This window comes from Glandiceps talaboti, chromosome 15 (genome assembly GCF_964340395.1).
Source record: "Glandiceps talaboti chromosome 15, keGlaTala1.1, whole genome shotgun sequence".
Classification (NCBI taxonomy): domain Eukaryota; kingdom Metazoa; phylum Hemichordata; class Enteropneusta; family Spengelidae; genus Glandiceps; species Glandiceps talaboti.
In genome coordinates this window covers 17,537,931-17,564,188 of record NC_135563.1, presented here as the reverse complement: position 1 = coordinate 17,564,188, position 26,258 = coordinate 17,537,931, and the positions used below count along the sequence as shown (strand labels likewise).

General features: G+C 35.5%; 1 protein-coding gene across 1 annotated transcript; it reads left to right on the top strand.

The window, feature by feature from the left end:
- Nucleotides 1–4,366: 4,366 nt before the first annotated feature.
- LOC144446687 (uncharacterized) lies at nucleotides 4,367–26,140 on the top strand. The gene is made up of 11 exons (XM_078136509.1): nucleotides 4,367–4,455; nucleotides 5,281–5,415; nucleotides 19,289–19,548; nucleotides 20,147–20,514; nucleotides 20,790–22,224; nucleotides 22,562–22,669; nucleotides 23,053–23,191; nucleotides 23,833–23,955; nucleotides 24,311–24,451; nucleotides 24,827–24,930; nucleotides 25,749–26,140. The coding sequence occupies exons 2-11, from the start codon at nucleotides 5,314–5,316 to the stop codon at nucleotides 25,795–25,797; spliced, it is 2,829 nt and encodes a 942-aa protein (XP_077992635.1). The 5' UTR covers nucleotides 4,367–4,455; nucleotides 5,281–5,313; the 3' UTR covers nucleotides 25,798–26,140.
- The last annotated feature ends 118 nt before the right edge of the window (nucleotides 26,141–26,258 follow it).

Below are 26,258 nucleotides of genomic sequence, written 5' to 3'. Positions count from 1 at the left end.
TCTTGAAGTGGTGGCTAATAAGTCAACACGACACGTCGTATAGCTGAAATAATCTTGACAGGTTAAACAACTGAAGTTGTACAACTATATTGCACAATGGTCGTTGTTATCAAGAAGTTGGTGTGTTATTAGAAAAACATCACTTTTGATTCATTGTTATAATTATGCAATATCATTACACATAGTCCTGCTTCTATGACGGTGCACGAGTCTGTATTACTGACTTGACTCTAAGGAGGGGGAGGGACAATTGTCAGAATCGAGTCCCGAATTCCTCCGTATGCAAGCAGGACTACATTACACACATTACATCGTTATTACTGTTCACAGGCTCTGTTTTACAACAACCAAGACACTACATATTCAACACCGACTTTTAGCACGATCACAGTGTTTGTTATTCGTTAAATTTTTGAGTGGTTGTATTAAGGTAAACAGAGGCGGTGAATGGTAACTTGTAATGGACTGTACACAATCCCCATATACTACATGTAACGTGTTACATGATAGTGTATATAGTACTGTGAAAATGCCTGTGTCTTGGTAGTTTTGGACTCTGTTCCGATTCCAGTTATAGCTGGTTCGTTCTTTCATTGTACATTTTATTCACACTCATATATTTGATTTAATACTCGATAACTTGTGTGAAGATCTGTGAACAAATAAGTGCGACAAATTAAAAGTAATGGTTGTCAAGCCCGAAACGCCAGTTTGAAAACAAAAATCTTAGTTGGACATTCACCCTACCCCCAACGACTTAGTCCATATCTCAAGGAAAGTCCATCGTAGGCATAAATTATGGAAATTAACAAGTTCTAGCATTTCTGCAAACTAAAAACAAGTTTATAAATTTGTAAACAAATTATAATTGACCACTTCACTACAAAACCAGAGTGGCTATAGAGTTTCAACTGGGCGATGTTTTTTTTACACTTACCGCGTCTCACACAAAGTTTTTTGTTACGAATTACACAAACAAAAAATACAGAGGTCTGACATATTTATCGTGCCGCCTAATTGAAATGTCTTCTGTAGTAACTTGTGTATGAATCTTGGTTATATCTCTAGTGGTCTGACATTATATTGAACCATACAGTAATAACTTGAAAACCGTGAATTCCAGACTACTACATTGTATGTACCAAAACATATGGTCATAGAGTTGGTTGAAAATTAGTCTAGAATTCTAAACTGGTTTTTAATACGTAATACACTGTACCCGTTTAGAATTCTAGACTAGTTGAAAATATGTGACAAATTCACAAATTTAGACTAAATTTGCGTAAAGTGTCAATACATTATTGACGACACACACCTACTAAATAGTCAAGTCGAGTTTGTTTGAGTCCAGGAGTGAAAATGAGAATATACTATACCAGAGAAAGCAACGGTAAAATCATAGACACAGATACAGATACAGATACAGATACAGATACAGATACAGATACAGATACAGATACAGATACATACGCATACACAGTATGAAATTGGGATGTTCTTTGATGTTATGTTATGTTTATTTATTACAGTGTCATGTGTGGACTTACACATTGCCACGCCCAGTCCCTAGGGCTTACAAGACATACAGTAGTACAAATATTTGACTTATGAATATTAATATAATATAAAATTAATATACATACAATTTGATATTAATTTTAAGATGTCCTCCTACAAATTGTAGTTAGTAAATTTAACAACTGTGTAACTTAGTATACTATCTCGGCAACTGAGGTTTTTCAATAGCTGACTCCCGCTAAACCAGGAATGAGGTATGCGCCACATGAGGATAACTGTATATATACCTTTAAGAGAAGATGACAAAAAATTTTTTTTTCAACATTACAAAACAAGATTGAGTTTTTACTGGTTTCCGCATAAATAATGAATGGGAGGGAGGTGGTTTTTCCGACACCACCCCGTACCGCGACCGCGCCGATTACTCGATTTACCTCGATCCCCTCGGTATATTGTCCTTTGTTTTCGATTTTGTTCCGGGAGTAAAACACTTCCCTCCCATGGAACAACAAAGTTGAAAACAATGATAATATACGTGAGAAAAAGAGGTACATAAAGCAGCAGAGCTCATACATCAGATTTTAATCAGATTATATGTGTTTATGTGGCACTGTCTGCGACTTTAACTTTATATATAAGATTTTGATATGGTCATCCCTCTTGTTTCATATATAAATTTACTTACTAGTACATGATTTCAACTATACCTACATATATTCAATGAAGTCTAGCAACCCGTACAGCTAGCAGCTGCTGTCACCAACAAACTGTGCATGGCATTGTTTTATAAATGGCAATATGGCTATGTATTGGGACATTCGGGTATGAATAATTTGAAAAATATCGCACCGCTCGCGCGTACGCTAGGTTTTCAAACCTTTCCGTGCATATATCCAGGCTGATCTTCGCTGCGTTCTACTGTGTTGTATCGACTCAGATTTGCGTCTAAGTACATGTAGTAAAGTTTAATTGTATGTCATTACTCCACTCAGCAACCGAAATCGGTAATTACATTCAAATTTTGATAATTTAAAGGCAAAGCAAGTGGTAAATTCTAGTATTGTGAAAGACTCGTCTATTTTAGGGTATTGCTCATGTACAATTACTAATGTTTCTCTGGAAATCGAAATATCACCGACTTCCCTGATCCAACCAATACAGCCATTTCTTCCCTTAAAGTTTGGTGTAAACTTTAATTTTTTAACAATGTTTAATTCTAAGATTTATCGACATCATCAATTCCCAAAGCGCGTCTAGGACACAGGTGAATAAGGCCTATATCGTAATGTCGTTGGATGGTCAACAAATCACCGATCGCGATAACATGGGTAACTGACAGTATCATGTTGGAATGCCATAGACTATAGTGTGTTGTATATACTGGACACCTGACACACAATTAAACAGTGAAATTGATAAAACTATATTTTGCTTGGCTTTCTATTTATATACCATTGGGTTTTTTTTTACCACTGACTTGTTTACGTGTACATATATAACACCCGTGCAACGGATGTTACTTACAGTTACACATGGGTATGTAGAACACGATTGAGAATTTTCTATGTTTATGCTACTAGACGTAAATGTTTATAAAGAGGCTGAGTCATGACAGCCCGTAGGCCTACCCTTTCGTTTAGAGTCTACTGTATGTGTTCTCATCGAAGTCAGGGCCAAGTGCCAGAAAGTGGCTTTAAAAAGTTACATTACAGGTTCTGACGTCAAATTTGTGATGTCGGATATACTTGTACACTATACATGTAATTTAAGGACTCTGTGTCCAAGTCGCGCAGCACTTAAAGTTATGATAATTATCATTAATGATATTACATCCGACAGATATTCTTTTCCTTGTCTGTGCTATAAACTCAGCATCCGTGGCTTATCTACAGACTTAGAAGAATTTCGTTATAATATGAATTTTTATATCCCATGGTCGACATTCAATTGTATTTCAACAATTTATATCGAAACAAATATTACCACCATTCCCATCTATCAGTTTACAACATGTAAACTGTCTACCGAATTCGGCTTCCGACCACCATAGTGTACTTCCTTGATCTTGTACTTCCGTGGGCTACTCCCGGAGGGCTACTTTCCCTGTTCTCAGTACATTTACTTTATTTTGTTGTGTATCGTCTTCCTACATGTTTTTATTTACTTGTATTGTTTACTATATCAAATTGCAACCTACTATCAGGACGGCCATGGAAGTACCACCTACATGGGATGACATAAGGCCTGTCTGGACATTACGCATACATCCATGAATCATAATACACGTACGTTGATCCTTGGTCATACGCGAAGTGTTGGCCTTGGTGCCGACCGAAAACTTCAGCAATGGCATGTCAAAATGACTTAAATCCTTAGGCATCAAGTGCATGGTGACCACTTGACTTATAAAATACTGTATGAATAGTTTTAGTGCTCGCTGCCGATGTTTACCGACGAGCAAAAAAGTCGAAGCCCACAAATTCTCCCCATGAAATAATGGTGCAACACCTCGGGACTGACCCAGTGGTATTGTTATGCAAATTGTAGGGGAAATCCCTCGAAAGGACCGGAGTATCATTGGACCCAGGGTTCGCTGTTCGCTGCCAATTTTAGTTCTCCGATATATAGCGACTAAACTTCCTCATGTGTTCAGTTGTTCCTCTTTAGTTCCAGGTGGCAGTACCGATGGTGAGCGATCCATCAAGGCCAACCGTTTAACGTTGCGAAGTGAACATTAGTCCAAGGCATTTTGTCTCCTTCCATTCCAATTCCAGCATTGTATTCCGCCATTTTCACACTCTTTGAAATCCGAGCGCGGCTAAAGTTTTTGAAAGTTATTGGCAAAGTGTTCCTAGTTTCTTTTGAAGGCAAGCCCGTACGTACTCGTACTCGAGTAAGGAGCTTCCCTACGTTGTAGGAGTCTACGTCGGTATTTTGGTAAGTACCTGTAGCCGCACATACTAGTAGTACACAGTGCCTGCATGTTGTACCGAAAATTTTGACTGAGAACCATCGTTAACATGGCTAAAATTCACAGGGTGTAAAAAATTGGATTTACATGACTTTCTCTCGAACTGGTCAAACCTTAGTGAACGGTTGTACTTCAGTAGTTCTGAGACGTATTGAAGTCGGAAGTTAGTGATCAACAAATAATAGTTTATGATGAATTATAGTGATGATGATGGGGTTGGGGTTCCATATCATATTAGGCTCTTTGTACATAACTAATAAACGTACCAGACACTTTTGTTATTTCATGACATTTTGACCATTCAGGTGTCACTTGATAAAATTCATGCCCGTATACTTTTTTTTTTAGTTTTATTTGTCTCAGCTACTCCAGCAACCTGCCTATAAAAGTTGAAAATGGTTTCTGACGCAATGGATCAAAGCTCATAACCATGACATTACTAATGTATTAACCTTGATCTCTCGTTATTTTAATGTATTTCTACTATGTTTTCATAGAGAGCCAAAAAGAAGCAAAAAAACACCAAAAAAAACAAACAAGGACAGTTTTTGTTATTATAATCTGTGGTAAACACAGCCTTGGCCCCACTTCCCGTTTTTTAACTATTCTTTTACTCAAAAACAAAAAATATTGTTATTGGGGTGGACAACTTGGCAGAAAAAGTTGTAAAGGAAATTTGAAATTGATTAACCTGAGGTTAGGAATTTGTGCGATATTTATTTTACTGTTTGCAAACAATTATGACACCCACTCAACTACCAAGCCTTATAGTTCCACTATTGTTCTGGCAGGTCACAAGAGTCCAACTTCTCTAGTGGACAACAATGGCGACACTGAGAGCACCACAACAAGATATCCGACGCCAAGGATACCTGATAAAATCACCAGATTTAGACAAGCACAAAGGAATCAAAGGCTCATTCAAGGTAGGGTAGTCTATATACCATTTTGCTATGATTTTCATTTTATTTATTTCATATTTAACATTACTGGTGGGTTTAATCTACATTGAGAGAGAGAGAGAGAGAGAGAGAGAGAGAGAGAGAGAGAGAGAGAGAGAGAGAGAGAGAGAGAGAGAGAGAGAGAGAGAGAGAGAGAGAGAGAGAGAGAGAGAGAGAGAGAGAGAGAGAGAGAGAGAGAGAGAGAGAGAGAGAGAGAGAGAGAGAGAGAGAGAGAGAGAGAGAGAGAGAGAGAGAGAGAAGGGGGAAATCTGATAAAATTGCACATATTATGAAGAATGTGCATGTTTAATATATAACACACATTTCTATCAGAAAAATACCGGGGATAGTCACAGATTGTAATTTCTATCAGAACTAACTTTCCTAACTTTGTGTTCTCATTCCCTTCCCCAACAATCCAACTTGTCTTTTCATAATTCTAACATCAAATTTCATGAATAAAGGGTCCATTCTACCAAGAGTACATTACATACTACTTGGGCAGTCGAGGTTTTGGTTTGAAAAGATAGACATACACTAAAACTATTGTTGTGATATGATATAAGCTATTGAGTGGATGTTAGTTTTTGTACTCAATGTGGCATTTCTGACGATTTTGTGTACATATTTTGGGACGTGTTTGCACTATCTTGATCCCAGCGTGACTAGATTCACAGTAGCATTTACCATGTGTAATCTACCTATTGAACAACAATAGTTTTGGTTTGTGTCTATCTTAGTAAGCCGAAACCGCAGTTACCACTGTTGTATAATGATGCAACAAAATGACATTCATTATTCTGGTATCTAAGATGACAAAACAAGTACAAAATATAATTATTACGCAATAGTTGTGTTTTGAACACTGAAAGAAAAATTATGAAAATAATATAAATTTATGGCCTAATAAAATTTTAAACTTTAGATATTTGATGTAAGTTGTTGAATAAATTTTAAGACAAATAATGGCACACTTGAGAGCTCAAGTATGTGTTAGTAAGGGAACTACTTTTTGTGTCTCGCTTGTGCTAAATTTATACAGTAACTGTTCTGAAAATGAAAGCATGGCAACACAAAAAAAAAATTAATTGCTATCATAACAATTGTTGACTATAAATGTATTCTTTTAAAAGTTATTTATGATTATTGTTTAATTTTATGACATCAGAACATTAATATAAAACTTAACTCAAATTATATTCCATAACTTAAGTTTAATGAAATAAAAAAAATTAGTTGCCATGGTAATATATGGCAGCCATGTTTGTTTGTAACACTTGGTGTACCATATCAGTATGGCAGCCATGTTTGTTTATAGAAACACTTTATTGGCCACAGTAGCATATATCAGTTTGATTTATGTTTAATAGAAATGTTTACCTCTTTATTTATTCAAACATGTAAAACTAGCCTGAGAAAAAGTCAAAGAACCCTCATCAGGTGAGAACTTAATGAAAATATGCTCTCTAGAAATGTAAAACTGCTAATGTACATGTAATTGTGCTGTGATGCTAAAATGTATAAACATAGTGTTATGCTGTTTTAGCTGGTTATGTTGTCAATGTGATGGCATTTCAATATACTAAATATTGCACTGCATTTGACTAACAGTAATATGAACTGTAGGAAAAGCACAAAATGTAAACTGAAGTGATTGTTTTTGTGTAAATTCCATACCTGGGATATATCGCATGGTTTGAGACACACCATGTTGCCATGGCAATGTTAAAGAAACACACTGAGTTGTTGTTGTCAAGGTGGAAATAGATGTCAGTCTGGATGACAGATGTTGATATTATGGGATGTTAATGTTGTCTGGTTTGTGTGAACGGTTTCAACAGCAGTATATGTGTGCTGGTGGTGGTTAAGCCATATGGTTTAGTCTAGGAGATAGAATATGCACTGCTAGCCACTTGTGTTTTTTTTTTTGCTATATCATAACACTGTATACATAATTTTGATGGCTTATTCACTCACCATCAAAATCAATATTCACACCTACTGCACTCGAGATCTATATACCAGATGAAAGATTTATTTGTCTTTTGCACTCTCCATGGATGCACTACATACAATGGAAGTATGTATATAAGCAACTCAGCTATCATCAGGGAGCCAGCAAATGTAATAATCAGAACAAAAAAACCATGTCCTTGACATGATTCCATTTTTCTTTCTGGGTGAAAAATATACTTGGCTTTTGAGAATAGTCAGCTTATGATGTAAGTTTAGTTCAGACAGTGCTGCGTTTTAGTATTCACAGAGGAGCTTTGATCGTTTGAAGTGCATAGTTCATAAACAATTGCTCTTTGTATTGCAGTCCAAGTAGGCTATTGAAGATATGTGTGGTTGTGCATGATAATGAGATGGTTGTGGTGACCTGTCATACAACCGACAGGCAAGCATTTACAAGCAGAACTCTTACAAACAGGGGAAATGAATAAATTAATTAGATTAATTTGATTGTTGGAATTTATACAGAGACTTATCGTCATTTCATGGTTTGATGTGAACAGTTTTGTGGCCACTTATAGTTGTACATGAAATGCAAGTGGAACTTGAAATTTGTTTATGAATGTGAGCTATTATGTAGAAGCCATAAAACTGTTCTTATCAAACCATGACATGTAACACAAATACATCTCTGTAGTTCCAATACTGTGCCAAGTATTATCAATCCAATTCTCTTTATTTACTTTCTCTGTTTGTGACAAGTTCCCTTTGTAAATATCTGCCTGTCGCTGGTTGTAATGTTCTGTACTGACTGGTACAAGCAGACACAGCACATACATCAGTTGTCAGTGTTAACTTTGTCTCACCTCTGTGACAGTTGTCAAAACCTGGTGAACCGTTCATCAAACTCTGATCAACACAGTGTTGAGTATGATGAACTATGAGAGTGAATATAGCCTGTTGTTATGTCTAGGCATAATACAAACAAGTCACAGGGACTCAACGAGTTATTTTGAAGTTTTTGTGTTGACTTGGATAACAATGAGTCTACCAATAATACATACATAACTGAAGAGATATTTCAAAAGTTGGCAAAAAATCAAGGTGTTTTCCTACAACAAACTTAACTTGTAGGGTACGTTGATATCATTGTTGTTGTAAAATGCTAAAAATATCACAGACGTGTTTGATTTCAGAAATTCAGCATAAAAGTTACCATTTCCTAGTTTTGTCATAGTTATAAAATCCATGTATTTATAAACACAAAATGTTCTAAAATCTGGTGTCTGTGCATTGATTGCGAAATGGTTTTGGAAATTATGAAAGGTGCTTGCCACTAAAATAGAATTATTTTGTAGTTCTGTTGAAAATTATCAACTTTCATATTTTTGGAATTGTGCAGGAAGCAAAAGTAGTTTTCAAAATGACATATATTTAAAATAATTTCTATTTAATACTGTGTCATCATTTAGTTCAAAAGAAAAACTTCAAATTTACAACTAATTTTCAGGAAACCGAATTCAAACTAAACTGAATATGACAGTAATGCATTCACACACAAAAAATGAAATTGAGGACACACACACAACTCATTATTGGCGTCACCTGTGTCTTGTTATATATTTAGTCAGGTGTATTTTTAGATAGAATATATGCAAAATTTGGCTGCATGGATGTGTACTGTAGTTTTGTTGCTGGTCAATGGAGTAAAGACAACATGTCTATGTTGCCATGTTTTGAGAGATAAATATCAGACATAGTGCTTGCGTAATCCTGTAGGTCCGACCACTCTGTTGTATATTTTACCTGCGTATTGTGCAATAATTCTCGTTGAATGAGCAAAGATATTTAAAATAGCTGCGTGGGTTTTTACATTACCTGGAGTGTAAAGTGCGTCACTATGACAAATAGTTGTGCATCACAGAAGGTGATAAAGTACACAATAGATCTTGTTGAAAGTGATTTACAGGTCTTTTATTCTCTCTCTGTGTCTCTTCCCCTTTAGTGGTATCACATATCATGCAAGTCAGTAATTTGTCAAACTACAAGGTGTGTAGCTCTGACAGTAATATGTCACTCACAGCCTGTTTGCAGATGAAGTAAGTCGAGACTCGATTCTGATCGAGTTACTCCGTTTGCAAGCAGGAGTTACTCAGATTCCGGTTGAGTTACTCCGTCTGTAAACAGGACTATTAAATCAGCTCACAGTCTGCGGGCTGTCACTGAATTGCATTGTTCAACATTCAGGCTTCAACAACAAAATAGTTGTGTTTAGAAAATGTCTCTATAATCCACTTTTATCATGTGGGTTGAATTGACCAGGGGTATCGACTCAGTATGTAATTTTTTATTCCACAAACAAGTTTGAACATGACGGAAAATATGAAATATGGAAAAAATAAATATGCTATAAGATCTGCATAAAGGAATAATTATAAAAATCAATATTGAAATTAAAAAGTGATGGATTTAAAGAATTCTAACCACAACATAAAATTTTCTGCAATAACGTTTTGGCTATAAATAGAAACAAGAGAAATGCAAGATGAAAACTTTCGTGTACAGTTTATGATGTGCCACTTTCATAGTTGGCAGAACCCAACTGGGTCTGTGACAGGGATCTGAAATGTAAAGTTGGCTGTATGTAAGTTTTAAGGCAGTTATACCTTTCACAAGTGCCAAAACTATTGTCATGTCTTTTTTGTGTGTTTACTTACTTCAATTAAATGAATGTACTTCTCTGTAGACCTGGTCTATGATGTCATACATAGAATATGCAAGGTATCAAATTTGGTTGAAAATTTTATGCTTTGAGATTTGCATGTTTTAGCTACTGAGTATTTCATTTCAAGGCTTGTGACTAAGAACAGAACAGCATGTATTCCATGCTTTAAAATTTCATGGTAGTTATTTTCCTATAATTTTAAGCCTTAAACTCCAACATTGTTGTATCTTGTGAAATGTATACCCTGTGTACGTCAAATACTTGTTATTCAAATGAGGAACGTCTTTTGTTTGATTTTGCATACCATCAGGGGCTTTCTATATACATACCATAGCCCCTAGATCAGACCTTAATGTACTGTAGACACACAAAGCTGGTTGTTATATTGGACTAAACTTCCTCATTGCTGTTCACATCACTTTGCTTGCACATACACCTAAATCTACAATATAGCTAACTTTGCATGGTTGGTTTCATTCTTTCAATTTATATTTTCATACACAAGCCAGGGTATTTTTTGCAATTTTGCCAAAAAAAATGTGTTGACCATTGCTGCAAAATCGTGAGGTGTTCATAAAATGTGCCTACTAAAGTGAAGTGTTCTGAAGAGGAAAAGGGGAGTACAAACTCTTGAGTAAAGGATGGCGAGTGTCAACAGTACTTTGAAGTGTTTGTTTCTGGTTATGTTCACTTGGGTCATATGCTGTATAGTCCTAGTTACCATGGTGATGCTGCAGCAAACAGAACTGAATATGTGACTTGTTTGTCTGGCTGTTGATCTCTCTATGATTTAGGCACAGATGGATGGATGGACTAGGCATTATGATGATGAGAATGCAAATGTAACTTTTAGATAGAATATCTGATAAATTAGATTATGCCGTGCACAAGCCAAGTTGAACAAAAGATATGGAATATATACTCAGGTCGTTTTACTTTGTAAAGAAAACCCTGTAGTACAGTATCCATATCTTTTGTCACATTTCAGGATTTGCTTCGAGCAAACGTGAACGTTTTAATACTTTGTTGAATATGCATTGTATAAAGTATATTGAAAATTTCAATAAGTAATATTGGAAGGTTGTCAATGAGTTGTTTTCTTGTGAATTCTTGGGAAAATTGAGGCAACTTTGTAAAAAACTGCAAATGCCTCACTTACAGTATCCATTTCAGGATTTGCTTGAAGCAAAAGTAAAAGCTTAACACTTGTGTAAAGTATGTAGCAGTAGAACTTAAGAAATTATATCCTTGTTGGAACTTATACAGCACATTGCATGTTAGTGTTCACTGGCTCTCTTTGATAGCACTGCACAGAAACTGATAAGAAACTGTAAATGCTACACTTTAGGCTAGCAAGATTGAATGAATACAGTTTCTTGTGGAATTTTGTCTACTTGAAATGAACCAATGTGCCACCATACAGGCATCAAATGCAAACATCAAAACATTGGTGCTGGCATATCTGTGTCTAGTTGCAGTATGTTGAAATGGTTTATTTCATTCAGACTAATTGCATCAAGAAATGGTGATCTTGTTAAAGTTTAGCATGTGTAGTTTCATATTTGTTTCTGCATGATTGTGTCACACGGAGACAGTGAACAATAACCTGCACTGCGCTGTTGCTATAAGCTAATTCAGTTTGATTACCAAGTATTGAGGTATGAGACATAATGGAAATCACTTTTCCTGTTTTCCTAAAACATACATTCAGAGAAATGGAATAAAACCATAACCTGGAAGCTGTACTTGTTACAGGGAATTGTATTTCCCTATAAACACAGCAGGGAATGAAAACATGGAACCTATAGTATACCAAATGCATAATTTCATTTCCTTATACCAAAAGTAGATAACAGAATAGCAAGGATTTCAGACGAAATATACAATACAGTAGCTATTTTTAAATTGCACGATAACAGAAAAATTAGGAAAAGCTACTTAGTATTGTTATCAGTATGTGTAAGTTTGGTACAAAACCGGTCAACGTTGGACACTTCGTCCTTCACAGCTAAAATTATGTAGGCTTGATGTTTCACTCATGGGACATTGCGTTTTTTGACACAAAGATAGACATATTTCACATTGCGTTTTTTGACACAAAGATAGACATATTTCAACTCTAGACTAACAATAAACTCTGACCACTAAAAATAGTGGTCTGAGCAATAACAGAGATAATCATTAAATAAACACAGCAGGATCCTTTGCCCAATCACATGGAGCAATGATAAGCAAATACTATTCTTTCACACTTCAGTCCTTTATCTATATGACACAGGGTTATCAGCATTTGTATGTTGTTGATATTTGCCTTATCTTTTGTACAATTTATTTTGACGAATTAAACAAACAAAACAGAAGCCAAATGAAAACTTTTCTCTTATAATTACGCAGTTTCATTCTAAATCCTCCCATTAAAAGTTTTTGCAGAAGAGAAACTTTTTATTCAAAATTCCAGTCATATTTTAAGACATTAAAATGACACGTCTTTGACAGAAAGTAGAAGTGGAGCATTTCCTTTTTCAATTTACTGTCAATTTTTAGAATTTGAACTTCTGCTTGGGTTTTTAACTTCATTTAACTTCCCTATGTGCGGTTGTAACTATCACAACAATATGAACTTCCCCTTGGTTAGGTATACTTTCATACTTTAGATTTGAACTTCTGCAGGATTATAACTTCCTGTTTGATGAGTGAAGGCCACTACCAACAAGGTGACTGTCATTGATAACATCCATAAATTCATGTAATTTCCTATTTCAGTATTTATTCTGTACTAGTTGATGAAATGTTGTGACTTTGTTTAAAATGAAAAGCATTATGTGAAATTAATGCAAGTGACATGAGTATGCACCTTATGAAATTACGAGCAAGATGTATGCATCTTTCCCAGGATTCTGAGAGTAAGAATTGTGCATCTTTCCCGTAATTCCACAACTAAGAAGTATACATCTTCCTTTGAATTCAGCGTGAGAACTAAACTATATAAAATGGGATTCACATATATATTGAAAATTCAAAATATCTGTACAAATTGTTTTACTTGAATCAGTAACTTGACCTGAACCAAACATATGGACAAATACATACATGTGCTATCAACATGCTAAAATTGGGAACTAGAAGATACCTATTTGAAAATTAACAAATATTTACATATGACATTCTTGCAAGCATGAGCATATATTTGTACTGAAGTGACGAAATATGAAGACATGATGTACATTTCAGACGGCTCTGTAAAGAATCCTCTGGTTTTTGTAAAGATGACAGTATTAAACTGAATCATTATAGAACTTATAAAACCATATATAAATAAATTACATGTGCTGTCAACATGTATAAATGGAACTTTAAGCAAACAAACAACAAACAAACAAACAAAGGAACTATCATGCTAACAATTTGGTGCATATTTTTCTCCTGATGTAGTGAAAAATAATCCTGTGTGGGAGCACTAGCTGTTAAACGCCACCGTAAAATGGCAAAAGTTGACAGGGTTTTACAATGATGGGTAAACCTGTATATCTGATTGGTTTGTGTAGGTAGAGATGAACTTTAGATAGTTATAATAAATAAAGACACCTACACATGTCTGCTTTTATCTAATTTTCTATATAAATAGCATGACTACTCATCTTTAGGTAAACTTCTTGTCATCAAAGGAAGCCTTGAGATTGTATCTCAGTAATGCAGGGGAAAACAAACAAGATGGGGCAGAGTGCAAGGAACTGATAATCCCTATCTCGTCATCCACGCCTCCTTTGCAAGGATTGTTTAATAAAATGTATATCATAATGATGAATGCTAAACGAAAATCAACATTTTTGAAATTTTTCCTCTTCGCATATTCTGTTGGGTTATTTGTTCAGTGCAACTGTGAAGTCCCGTGGTAATAGGATCAATTAAGGCAAACAAAGAGATAGAGATTTATCAGTTTTACATTGTATAGTGTTATCCAGTTGATTCTTGATTCAAATCTAGTGAGATAACAGATTGTTTATACTAAAACAAGGAAGTGATATGACAGCAGAAGACTAATTATTCTCCCGATGTTTTTCTTTGTTCAGCCAAGGAAAATACGAGTGACATAGGGGGCCTTGTCACTATGAGTCAAGACAAGTAGCCACAAAACTTTTGGGTCACAAATATTTTCTTGCTGAATGAAGAAAAATGTTGAGGATGGTATAATTATACATGTGCATAAGCATAATTTATGAAAAATTTGGAAAAATAATAAGTTATTTTAATCGCTTGGCTCATATTTCCATCACTGTAAAACCAATGGTAAGATTTACAGCATGAAAAAAGTATATTGTTAATGAAAGTGCAGAATTTAAGTTAATATGTATTCGAAAACCATTTTCTCTTGAATTCATGGTGATAATTAATTCTAATGATAGACTTTTTAATAACCAAATGAAATCAGAGTGCAAGTTGTTGAGAAAAACAAAATAAAAAAAAAAAAAAAACAATTATCCAAATAATCATAGTACAGAAGTGTAAAGTTAATTCTTTTCCCTTTATGAAAGTAGCAAATGTGTTGTTATTCTATTTGATGTAAAGAAGAATTAATCATATTAGGAATGAGTATGTAACTTGAAATGATTACAAATTGAAAGGAAATTATGAGAATGAATATTTTGAAATTATAAAGGAAGTTTAATTGGAATATATATATATTGAAAAGTTGCCAATATCATATTGAATATGTCAACACAGTGTAAGAAATTCTGAAAACTTCAGGATGTTCTGACATGACAACCCTTCATGATAACAGATTAAAAGATTACTGATATGTGTTATGAACACTACTTCCTAAATAAACCACATACTGTCATATATTACACAATCCTCAACATCTGTTTACAGTGATTAAGGAGATGTATGGTTCCAAGTTGTTTCACGTTTCTAAGTCGTGAACAAGTTTGGACAAGTGACACACTTGTCATCATCCCATTGTACTTGTTGTATATACGCCCCTGATCATGTTGATGAAAGGCAGCGAAAATTTGGGAATAGCTTCCTGAAATGTTTTTGAATGAGTAGAAAGTTTCATTCTTTTATAAAAAGAAGAACTCACTAAAAGTATTTCAATATAGCTCAAAGTCAGGCTTAGACTGTTGACAGTCGTTCGTGCCTTTTTTTGCTACGTTTCATCTAAATCAAAGTCGTCGCCTCATTCTGTAGCACTGAATACTAATGTGTACTGATAGGAATTGCGATTGCAGAAGGCATGAACTGTGAGTGCCTCCGGCACTTGCTGATCAGTACGCGGTTATGGTACTGCTCCGGATCGGAGTGAAGCAACGACTTTAGTTTTAGATAAAATGTAGCAAAAAGGCATGAACAACTGTCGATAGTCTAAGTCAGGCTTTATATATATATATATATATATATATATATATATATATATATATATATATATATATACAGCTGCTGGCCATAATGAAGTGCACTTTGATATAAATGCATGTATAGCCGTTTGCGTATAGGTATAGTCTATCGGAATGCAACCCATGCATGGCCCAAAAGGCTTGCCATTGTTGTGGACTCTAGCTAGAAGTATAGAAAGTGACAATATATATAAATCATTTTTCTTAAGGAGAAATAATCTCTTCTGAAATATATGTGAGAAAACATGGAATAGCCACCTTAATTTCTATCATATATAGAATGACAGAACCATCGTGTTCAACAGTGAATTTATTGTCAATGTTGGAATCACTTGGTTGTAGGATTTTTTTAGTCTAGTCCCTGTACGAAATCGTTATGTTTTACACCTCCACTCATGGTTTTAGAGACCACATTGGCATCCAGACTAGATTTTTTTGTCACTATTATTTGTTCTTTTTCCTGTGCAAGTCCCTAGAAAGTAAACAATGTTAGGAGATATGTAAAGATGACAATCATGCTTCAATACTCTTGATAGGGAAATAGCAAAGTTTAATCACTCATTGGTGTGAATCTTCCCTCCCGGGCCTTCCTTCTCTCTACCCCCCCCCCCACACCCCCCACCACTACCGCCACTCCATTATCATGTCAAACATACAGTTATCAAATTATGATGAAATGTTCCTTTGTGTGTGATTTTGAGAGAGATTGTTTACTCAACAGCCAGTATTGTTCTGAGCTGTGTCATGGGGAAATTTCTCAGCTCTATAAATAGACTGTAACATGGAGTGGCTACACATGCCACTGAATGGCATTTACTTCCTTGTATAAGTTGTAATGTGTGTATGTTGATTTCTTGGCTGCAAATCAAAATCTGGGGGTCACAACAATAGGGTCAAACCATTCCTGTATGGGGAGTAAAGCGAGCTCTTTAGAAGAGGAGATTAAATGGGGTTTAAACTGCAAACTGTATAAATTATCGAACTGTGAAATAATGATTTCATTCATTGGATACCCTTCAAAGTTTCAACAACAAAAATAATCAGAAAGTGACTAAATTTGTTGGAGGTGTGCAATTTAAAGTTAAAGAGAGTCACATGATGTACGATGAAGATGGCATAGATAGAGTGACACAGGTAATTACATCTACCTGCCCTATCTTTTACCTTTGGAAACAGACCAGGAAAAAGTAACTAACCTGTATCACATGATATGTCGCATGCATTGTTCATGGTATGTCTGGGTATATAATAGCACCTTTGTCTGAGCGTAACCAAGCCAACTATTTGACATCACTGCTTATGAACCCGGTCCCTGGTACATCAAAGCACAGGGGACATACATTAGGTAAAGGTGGCATACAGTTTCCATATTCAGTGCACCATAATTCTATTTCAGAACCTTGGTGAAATGACTTGGGAACCTTGGTAGATATTACCCTCTGCATTGTATTAGTAAACGTTGTCTAACACAGACAAAATGATATGAAAAACAACACATTGAACAAAAATATTCATCAGCTTGGTAGATCAAATAACATTGTTTATAATGCAAAAAATCTGAGACTAGCTCACTACTGTGAGACAGAAGTGCAGTTCCTTCAGGGATAAAGCATGTGATTATCATGTGACATATTCCTGCCTTGGGGGCATTTGTCACACATGACATACCTGGTCCCTGGATGAGTTAGTATAATGGAAATACTAATCTCAAGTTGTCTGATAGACTTTTCTCTATCTTAATGGCACACTTGGTCTTTTGTGAAGATTTTGCACTTCATTTGATGTTTTCTCCAGTTGTTGGAAATAAAAGGGTGCATTTGAGTTTAGGAGATCTTGGTAGATGATTTAATGCCGATGTGAATCCTTCGGAAATCTTTTTTCATCTGTCGGCGCTTCTAACTATTCTGTTGGTTTTGTGACAGGTAGATAGGTAGATAGACAAGGCCTAGGTAGAGTTGTTTGACTGTTTTTCAGTATTGGCCTTGGAACAGGTATATCCACTGGCTAGGATCACTTGGAATCTTTTGGCTTGAAAAGAAGTTAGTTTGATGCAGGAACTGATATTAGCTTGAATTCTCTGAGACGCTACAAACACTGAGATCTTCACTTGTTTTGGTTCAAGGACCAGACGGTCTTCATGATTGAGTGCATCTTTCCTTGGCTCACTTGTTTTACTAGTTCTAGAACAATTTTCCAGTCATAAAATAGATACCTGGGAGGTAGTTGTTTGTTTTTGTCTGGTTTGATAAGTCACTTTAAGATTTTATGCATCAGCGATGACAAGGACAGTGAGTGTATACTTTCAACAACAATACTTACCTGTCAGACTTTTGCACACTGTCTCACTTTTGCTAGTCTGTATATTTGGTAGACCTGTGACATTCTGTTTTTATCCAAGATACACTAAGTCTTGTTTTCATGAATACGAAAGATTGTATTAGTCACAGATCTAACAAATATACAGACTAGACTATATTTACTACTATATGAACAAGCACAATGTGTGATTTCTGTATAGACACATGCATGCTGTCTCAGTTTTGTACTGACATATTATGCTAACTGTTTGACTTATGTGTTTGCTCACTAACTGTGTGTCGTCAGCAATATGCTGTGTAACTTTGGCAGTAACATGACAGCTATATTTACTTGATCTGTGTTTGCTGTGATTTCTGTGTCAGAAGTCTGAGTGTGTAACTTTCAAATTGGCTGTAACATGTTAGCTATATTTACTTGATCTGTGTTTGCTGTGTCAGAAGTCTGTGTAACTTTCAAATTGGCTGTAACATGTTAGCTGTTACTGATCTGTGTTTGCCAGCTACTTGTGATTTTTCTGTCACTTACTGTGTAACTTTGAGGTTTACATGCCAAGTGACTTTGTTGTTTCTTTAACGTTAGGGTTCTAACTTGACTTCAATGGTACGCCATTAACCCAAAGATCTAACCTGCATGCTTTTCTATATGACTAAGTAACTTTACGGTTTGTTGCCATGATCTCTAACTTACTAACACTTATTAACACATATTCAGCTCTAATTAATTAATAATTTAATCAAATTTAATGTTAGCAACAATAAACAAAGATGTAGTCTGATAAAATGTTTATATAAAAAAGGATATGGATGATGATGGCTGGTATGTTGTATTTGTAACAGCATAAAAATTACGAACTAATAAACAATTATCAGACATTGAAAAAATATTTTATCACGCTTTTATTGTAATTTTGATTAAATTTTTTCCCTAAATAGTAAATTATTTTGACATTTCTCTTACTGCTACTTGTATAAGGTATACCAATATCAGCATCATAGCTTATCCTTTCCTCTTAACCCTTTTGAGATCCTAATTCACAGAATTAAATATGAGCTAGCTGCTATAATATACCTGTTGAATTATGACTGAAATACTGATTCAATGATCTGAAACCAACAAATCTATAAAGATAATATTCTGTTTTCTGGAGTTTATTCAACAATAAATAGTAAGATTGCTGTGATTGGGGGAGTAGGTTGTCAAGGAAACAGTACATTGTAACTTTGTACTGTTCTGAATGATATGCTATTAATCTACATTTTAATAGTTATATCGTAAATTTGGACACAACCTAATTCACTGAAAAAAACACACAAAAAGAACCAACTTTGTATTTGTTATAAACAGTTTCATCCATTTGTCACAGAAGTAAAGTTTTTTTGGGGAGGGGCTGTGTCTTCCACGACCACGAAGACTTGTTCAATATTACACAGTAAGAACTAACTTTGATGTTTCTCATTTTTAATAGGGATGGAAAAAACGATGGTTTGTTTTCCGTGATTCCGGACATAATCCAGTGTTATCCTACTATGAAAGTGAGAAAACATTCAACAAAGAAAAGAAAAGACCCAATGGAATTATTGAACTTCTGAACTGTGATACCATCGAGAGAAAGCCTGAGATTGAGTTATCAAAGCACAGATATGAAAATGTGCTTTGTATTACTTGTTCCCACTCCATCAAAAAACCTCATGATAGGCGTGTCTACTACCTCAAAGCAGATAGCAGGTATGGTATAAAAAAATGCAAAAACTCTCAACCTCCAACTTCATGCCCAAGTTTTAAAATTCATTCAGTGGTGGTTCACCCTAGTCTGAAAGGTCCAGTGATTGGTCCGTAAATGTAACCACTCGCTACTGGGTTGCGCATAAATAAATGGAAACAACTTAATCTTCCAGGCTACATTCACCCAAGTTTTTTCAGTTTGGAATAAAAAATTTCTACCTCATTCTATCAATCATATTGAAACAAAAGTTCTTCATTTTTTGTAATTGGTGAATGATAGTTATATTATGATGTCTGGTTTGAAAAAAGAGGTCATTGACAACAAGTTCTTCAATTTCTATTTAAAACTTTTTTTTACCATGATCCCGACCTCACAGAAAAGGTTTTCTTCTGGGTAAAAAGGTGTACGTCAAAGGTCCAGAAGTAGCTGGGCAGCAGCAAACTGAGATATACACCTCCAACCCTGAAGAAGACCTCCTGTGTGGGATTGAAACATTGGTATATAAAATAAAGTTGTAAAATTTAATGTAGACTGAATCTCAAGTCCATGTCAACTAACTGTATGGCATCACAAGAAGTTCATTTATTTTTTCATCAACAGAGCTGAAATGGAAGACTGGTACAGAGTTATACAGGATGTCTTGGTTGCTCTTGGAGTTATGCAACCCGTTGAAGGAGATGGCTTAGTCAGATGTAACACTTCCCCAGCTGGCATCACCAGACCGCTGATGACATCCATAATTAAGAAACGCGAAACATGTAATAGCGCCCCCACTGGTAACCTGATAGATCAGTTTAAACGAAGGTCAGGAACAAGTACAAGCAGTAGTGAAAGTGAAATGTCAGATGGATTCAGTGTTTCCAATACCTCCATGACGATGACAACACAGAAAACTATCATATCAGAGGAAGATGATGACAGAGTAAAATGTTGTCAATGTAGACACGTCATTGATTTCAACACAGAAGGTAAAATATCCAACAATATTTATTGCATTTAAAAGACTCCCTAAATGTTCACGTAGACAAAAGATTTAAAAGTTAATTGCATTTGAAAGAATGTTCAGTGACATATAAATGACAAATTTGAAAGTTTATTACATTTAAAAACTCCCTGCATGTCCAATGTCATTGTCTCATTCTGCTTACTGTGAGAGAGCAAATACACCAGTGTTTTTTGTGGGTTGTATTGCCATAAGGTACACAAGGTTACCATAGTTACAGTACTAAATTTTCTGTTGCAGGTGAGAACATGGCCGATCAGGAAGTGGTTTACGTGAATGTGCATTTCATCAGGGATCAAGCCCAGTGGGAGAATGAAGTACAGCAAAGGAAACACGGAATGGCAAAGCATGAACAAGATTATCAAAACTTTAGTGCTATCATAGCACTACAGGATGAAAATGTAATCCAATCAGAGACTAAACCTGCCCCCAAAGTACCACCCAAACCACCAGCAAGGAATCAAAGTTTACCTCGTGCTGCTTCTCTGACGTCAATGCCTTCACAGCCAGAACCCATGGCAGAACCCACACCAGAACAGAAAGCTGGTAGGGTTAGGAAGTTATCACAACAACTGGATATTCCTATGCTATTGCCAGGAGCATCACAAACTGAAAGGAAACCTGAGTCACCGCCTTCATCACCACAGATGGAAAGGCATAGAAAGCGTGGTGTACCTTCCCTTCAGCCTCCTGATTTGAACACCTTGCAGTATCAACAAGTTCCCGAAGCTAGTGTTAACACCTATCAGTTTCCTGAAACTGATTATCCTCCTCCTGACTATGACATACCACCTGTGCCAGTGCAAGACTTGGTCAATAGACCTCTACCAGTGCCAGGGGAGTCTATCAATGTTAACACAGCATATGGTTCACAATCACAGAGGTACTCGGCACAAAGCAATCCTGAAAATTGTTCAAGGAAAATGTCTCACGGTGAGTTGGTCAATCGACCATTGCCTGTACCTGGACAGCAAAGTGATAATAATACATCACCGTATAGTACTGAATCAAACTTGACGTCACAAAATGGAAACCCTCCACGGCGAAGAAAACTATCACTACAGGAGGTGCAAGCAAGACCATTGCCGATACCAGAAGACACAGTAAGATACAGTCCTGAACCAGAAGCCGTGCCACCAAACCGTCCAAGGGAAAGGAAAATGTCTCGTCAGGAGTTGCTAGCAAGACCATTGCCAACTCCACCAGGTAGTGATGCTCAAAGTCACACAGAACAAGATTACACTCCATATCAGCCAATGCAACGAGCAACACCACAAGAACTGGATCTAGGACTTCCAAGCAGACCTCTACCACCAGTTCCTTCACGGTCCTATGGACCAAAACACACATCAGACTACATGTCCTCAGCATCTCAAACAAATCATGCTGCTATTCTTCTGAGTCCAACATCATTTAGTGTGTCTCCAAGAGTGAAACGTCGGTCAAGGTCAGGTTCATTGCCCAACCTACTTGACGATGATGACTTTCAAACTTTCGCTGCCCTTCATCCAGAGGTTCAAGCACGTATTCCTGATTGTCAAAGCCATCCAACACCACCACCACTCTCTACATTGCCAAGACAAACAGCATCATTATATTCTTTTACTGAACCAAGTAAACCAAAGATACCAGAAAGTAGGAGGACTATTAAAAAGCGAAGAAAACAACTTTATGAGTAAGTAATATGTTGATAAATGAGGGATCGACACAATTAGGCATGGATGTAAAATATTCAGACGAAATATTTATTTCACCATTTCGGCTTTACACAAAAAGCCTCCTTCAGGACTTAAACAAGAATGTGATGCATTCCCCACAACCCACTTTTACCAAGTATAATCACTTTTCAGTAAGACTGCACTGAGTTTACATGAAAACTGGATTACTATGGTACAAACAATGCACTCTTAGCATTTTTAGGCTTGAAACTTGGGTATATACATGTCTATGAAAAAGACACCTTATACATGTTTTACCATGATAGATAAACTTTAGAATAACTTTTTTTACAGCAAATTGCAGGAAGAGATAAATCAAAAGGATGGACTTACAAAGAGATTACCTAAAGAACATTTGGTGAACAGAAGTGTAGCTTTGGTTGAAATTGTGAACAAAGTATGGTGAGTGTAGATAGTTATTTCACTCATTAATGACACTGCCAAAGGAAGGGTACAACACCCACCTGTCTGTCAAACTGTATGCTGGATTAATCGCATACCCAGATATTAATAACACAATATGTATAAGGGAGGGGGCTTCTACATTGAGTTGTATCCATCCATCTGTCAGTCAAGCTGTATATCTGCACAAGAAGTTAACTTTAATACCGGTACATATCTAATGCAGTGGAAGTATATTTAAAGAGAGAGGAGTTTAAAGTACCAATGAGACTTTCTTTTGATTGTCTGACAACAAGTCTCGTATTCTTTTTTCTGTGCTTTCATTCTCTTTGATGAGGAGATAACATTTGAACTCTGACCTTTGACCTGTTCTTTCTCTATAGGGTTGCTGGATGGAAGTCATCAATCCCAACTTTGCCTGAACTATTTCACCTGGGAGATCAAATTCTAGCAATCAATGGTCAAACTGTGACATCAGTTATGGACACGTATACCAAAATTGAACAAGCACGTACGGCTGTGGTAAGTAGCGTTTACAGAACAGATAATTCAATACTAATGAAAGTGTAGCAGAAAGTATTGCAAATACCCCTGAGTACCCACACTGCTGGGAACTCATGTGGCATATGGATTCTGTTATTATTACATATGTTTATCTGAAATGGCAGATTTCCATAAAAATCGTAGAAATCATATGCGATTTCTTGTGTAGTGAATGAATGTGACCTCATTTGCATATCAGTTGCAGGCAGGTATGCAATAATGTTTTTGATATTGCACTGCAGTGAAAATACCACTAGTATGTATGCACACCAGTGCAAGTAATCTCTGGTACATATGTAATTATGTTTAGAGTGCATGATATATGATGAGTATATCTAAACAAAACAGTTTATAAAAATAGTTGCAGTTTTATATAGTGCAGCTATATCATTACTGAGGGTGAAGATATACATGACAAACAGATTTCTTGTGAAGGGTTACAGAGAGGGGATATTTAGTTTTTGGAGGAAAATGTTGGTGAAATTTATACGACACTCAATCACGTTAACTGACTTCTCATAACAAAAGCACCAAGTGAAACTGTTCATACCAAAAGTGCCATGTGAAACTGCTCATAACAAAAACACTGTATGAAGAGATATCGTACTTTCATTTTGCAGATTGAAGTGAAATTTCGAAGAGTACCACTTGGTCAACTTTACTTCATGGATAGGAGAATACCTGAAGAGTCTTGGGGTATTGTAGTCAAGGGGATCAGTGGAGGAATTACAGTCCATTCAGAGGTAAATATCAAAGTTTTGTCGTGAAAAATACACTCAATATACAGTTTAAGACTGATACAATACAAGTGGTAATGTGCCAAAACTATCATAATCTATATATAAGTAATACTGGACATTTTCTGATGAAATTACTTTTAATTCTTGTATATATATAGAGAGAGAAACTCTAGGAAAACATCACCTCATGAGATATCTTCTACTTCAATAATCAAAATATGTAATTGTATCATGAAATTCTTCATTGAAGCTAGATATTGATACAACAAAGTCCCTTAATTCTTTCAGCTATAAATACTTTGAATCTGTTTTAACATACCAATCTGATGATGCTTTCTTTCTTTGTATTTCTACACAGATTGACCAAGTCCTTATCGGAGGATTGGCATTTGACTGTGGACTTAAACCCAAGGTACAAAGTATCTTTCGTAGATTGAGCTCCTGGGCAATTACTGAGATCAACTTTACAACTGTATCATTGTTTGCTGGTGCCAATAAGGTAAGTTATAGAGACATAGTGGAGTTCTGTCTGAAGTTTTATCCATGTTATTTTGGCAGCATATAAAGACTTGTTCATATTGTTCTGGTTTACTGAAACATGGAGGTGTGAATATTTTGCACATTTGTGGCATTCAGAGAAATCCTACCAATTTCTACCAATGACTGGTCAATAACATTTAAGAAGAGAGTGAATTTGAAAAAAATGATAAAATTTACCGTTTGAATAACCACATCTCTACCCTCATATGTCACTAGAAATTTTATCTGATATATCAAAACAACTGAAGCAAAAGTATGAAATTCATTATAACAATATGCATGTTATAAAATCAACTGAACTCATGCTTAATACTTACCTTGTCTTTGAATCTAGGTAAGAAAAGACCTTAACACTGGAGAACTAGACATCATATTACTGGTCCAACCTTGCGATTTCATCAAGGAAGTCAAACGACAGCTACAGGAGACCAAAAACTGGTATGCATACGATAGCAGCAAATCTTTCGATCAGTAGTTATTTAACTAATAGACTTATAACACCTGCTGCAACAGTAAATGCACAGTGTGGAACTCTTCTGCCAACTACTGCGATCAGTACTGCACTAACAACCAGAAATGCACCACCACATGCCTGAACGCTACACACGTGTAGACACAACATTGCACATCAATCTTGCCAGACTATGTAATCTTGCAACAATGTTGCATAGTGTAACGACTTTGCTCCTGACTTGATAGCTGCAACTATCAACATAACTTTACACACCAAGAGATGCACAACATAATGCACAAAGGAAGAAACTTGAAGGAGACAATGAATGCAATCTTCAATAACACAAATTAATGGGTGTAAGATAAATAAATTCTTTGCCTTAACATTGGTTAGTGACAAATAAATCTTCCATTGTAATCCTTTCTGTAATGTAAATCTTTATAAAACAAACTGTACTAATTTACAAATTTAACAAATGTATATATATGCTTGTGAGCAAAAGACCTTTATATAAATATATGTGTGTGTGTGTGTGTGTGTGTGTATGTGTGTGGTATATTAATATCCTAAAGTAACTGCAACTGTAATCTGTAAATCTTGTATTACAAGAACATTTCACAAAAGCCAGTTAAATATTTAACAAAAATAGCACTATATATTTTTTGTTTGCACAAAGTTATTTGGGTTTCATTTCATATTAATATGGTGGTAGGGTTAAAACCAATAACAACTTTACTGTTTTTAAAAAATTGGTTATTTTGTTATTGAACACTATGGCAATTTCATCTTATTTTTAATACAGGATTGGTGAAATACTGCAAACATCTGTGGTAATTGATGAGGATGCGTAATTAGAAGCAGAAACTATTTTTGAAGATATTATGTATTTCATGTACAGTTTTAAAATCTACTGCATTGTATAATGTGATGTATACAACTGCTAATGAAGTTTTTTTTTATAGACAAATTGATCAAAATATTCGCTTTACTTCAGTGTAATTGACTGTGAAGTGATAAGCTTTGTTCACTTGCAAAAAGATAATGAAAAACTGCAAACATAGTACTAAAGTACAGGGATTTTTCCACAACTTGGACAATGTTTTAGAGGAGGATGGATGAGGGGGGAGGGGGAGATGTAAGATGCTACAGATCTGATGCAGTTTACTTTATAAAACATATCTCCTGTGGAGAGTAACGTTGAGATCGGAAGAGTGTTGAAAGTGGTTACTATGTAACATAGGAGATGTTACAAAAAAAGAAACAATGTATCAAAAGTCTGAATATTTGTGCAGTTTTTTTTCTACATTGTAAC

Bases quoted from the DNA above. Each gene is read 5' to 3' on its own strand.
- LOC144446687 (XM_078136509.1), top strand. From the start codon at position 5,314: ATGGCGACACTGAGAGCACCACAACAAGATATCCGACGCCAAGGATAC. The intron at 22,225-22,561 runs GTAAGTAATATG...CTTTTTTTACAG, and splicing joins CGAAGAAAACAACTTTATGA to CAAATTGCAGGAAGAGATAA. The intron at 23,956-24,310 runs GTAAATATCAAA...ATTTCTACACAG, and splicing joins GAATTACAGTCCATTCAGAG to ATTGACCAAGTCCTTATCGG.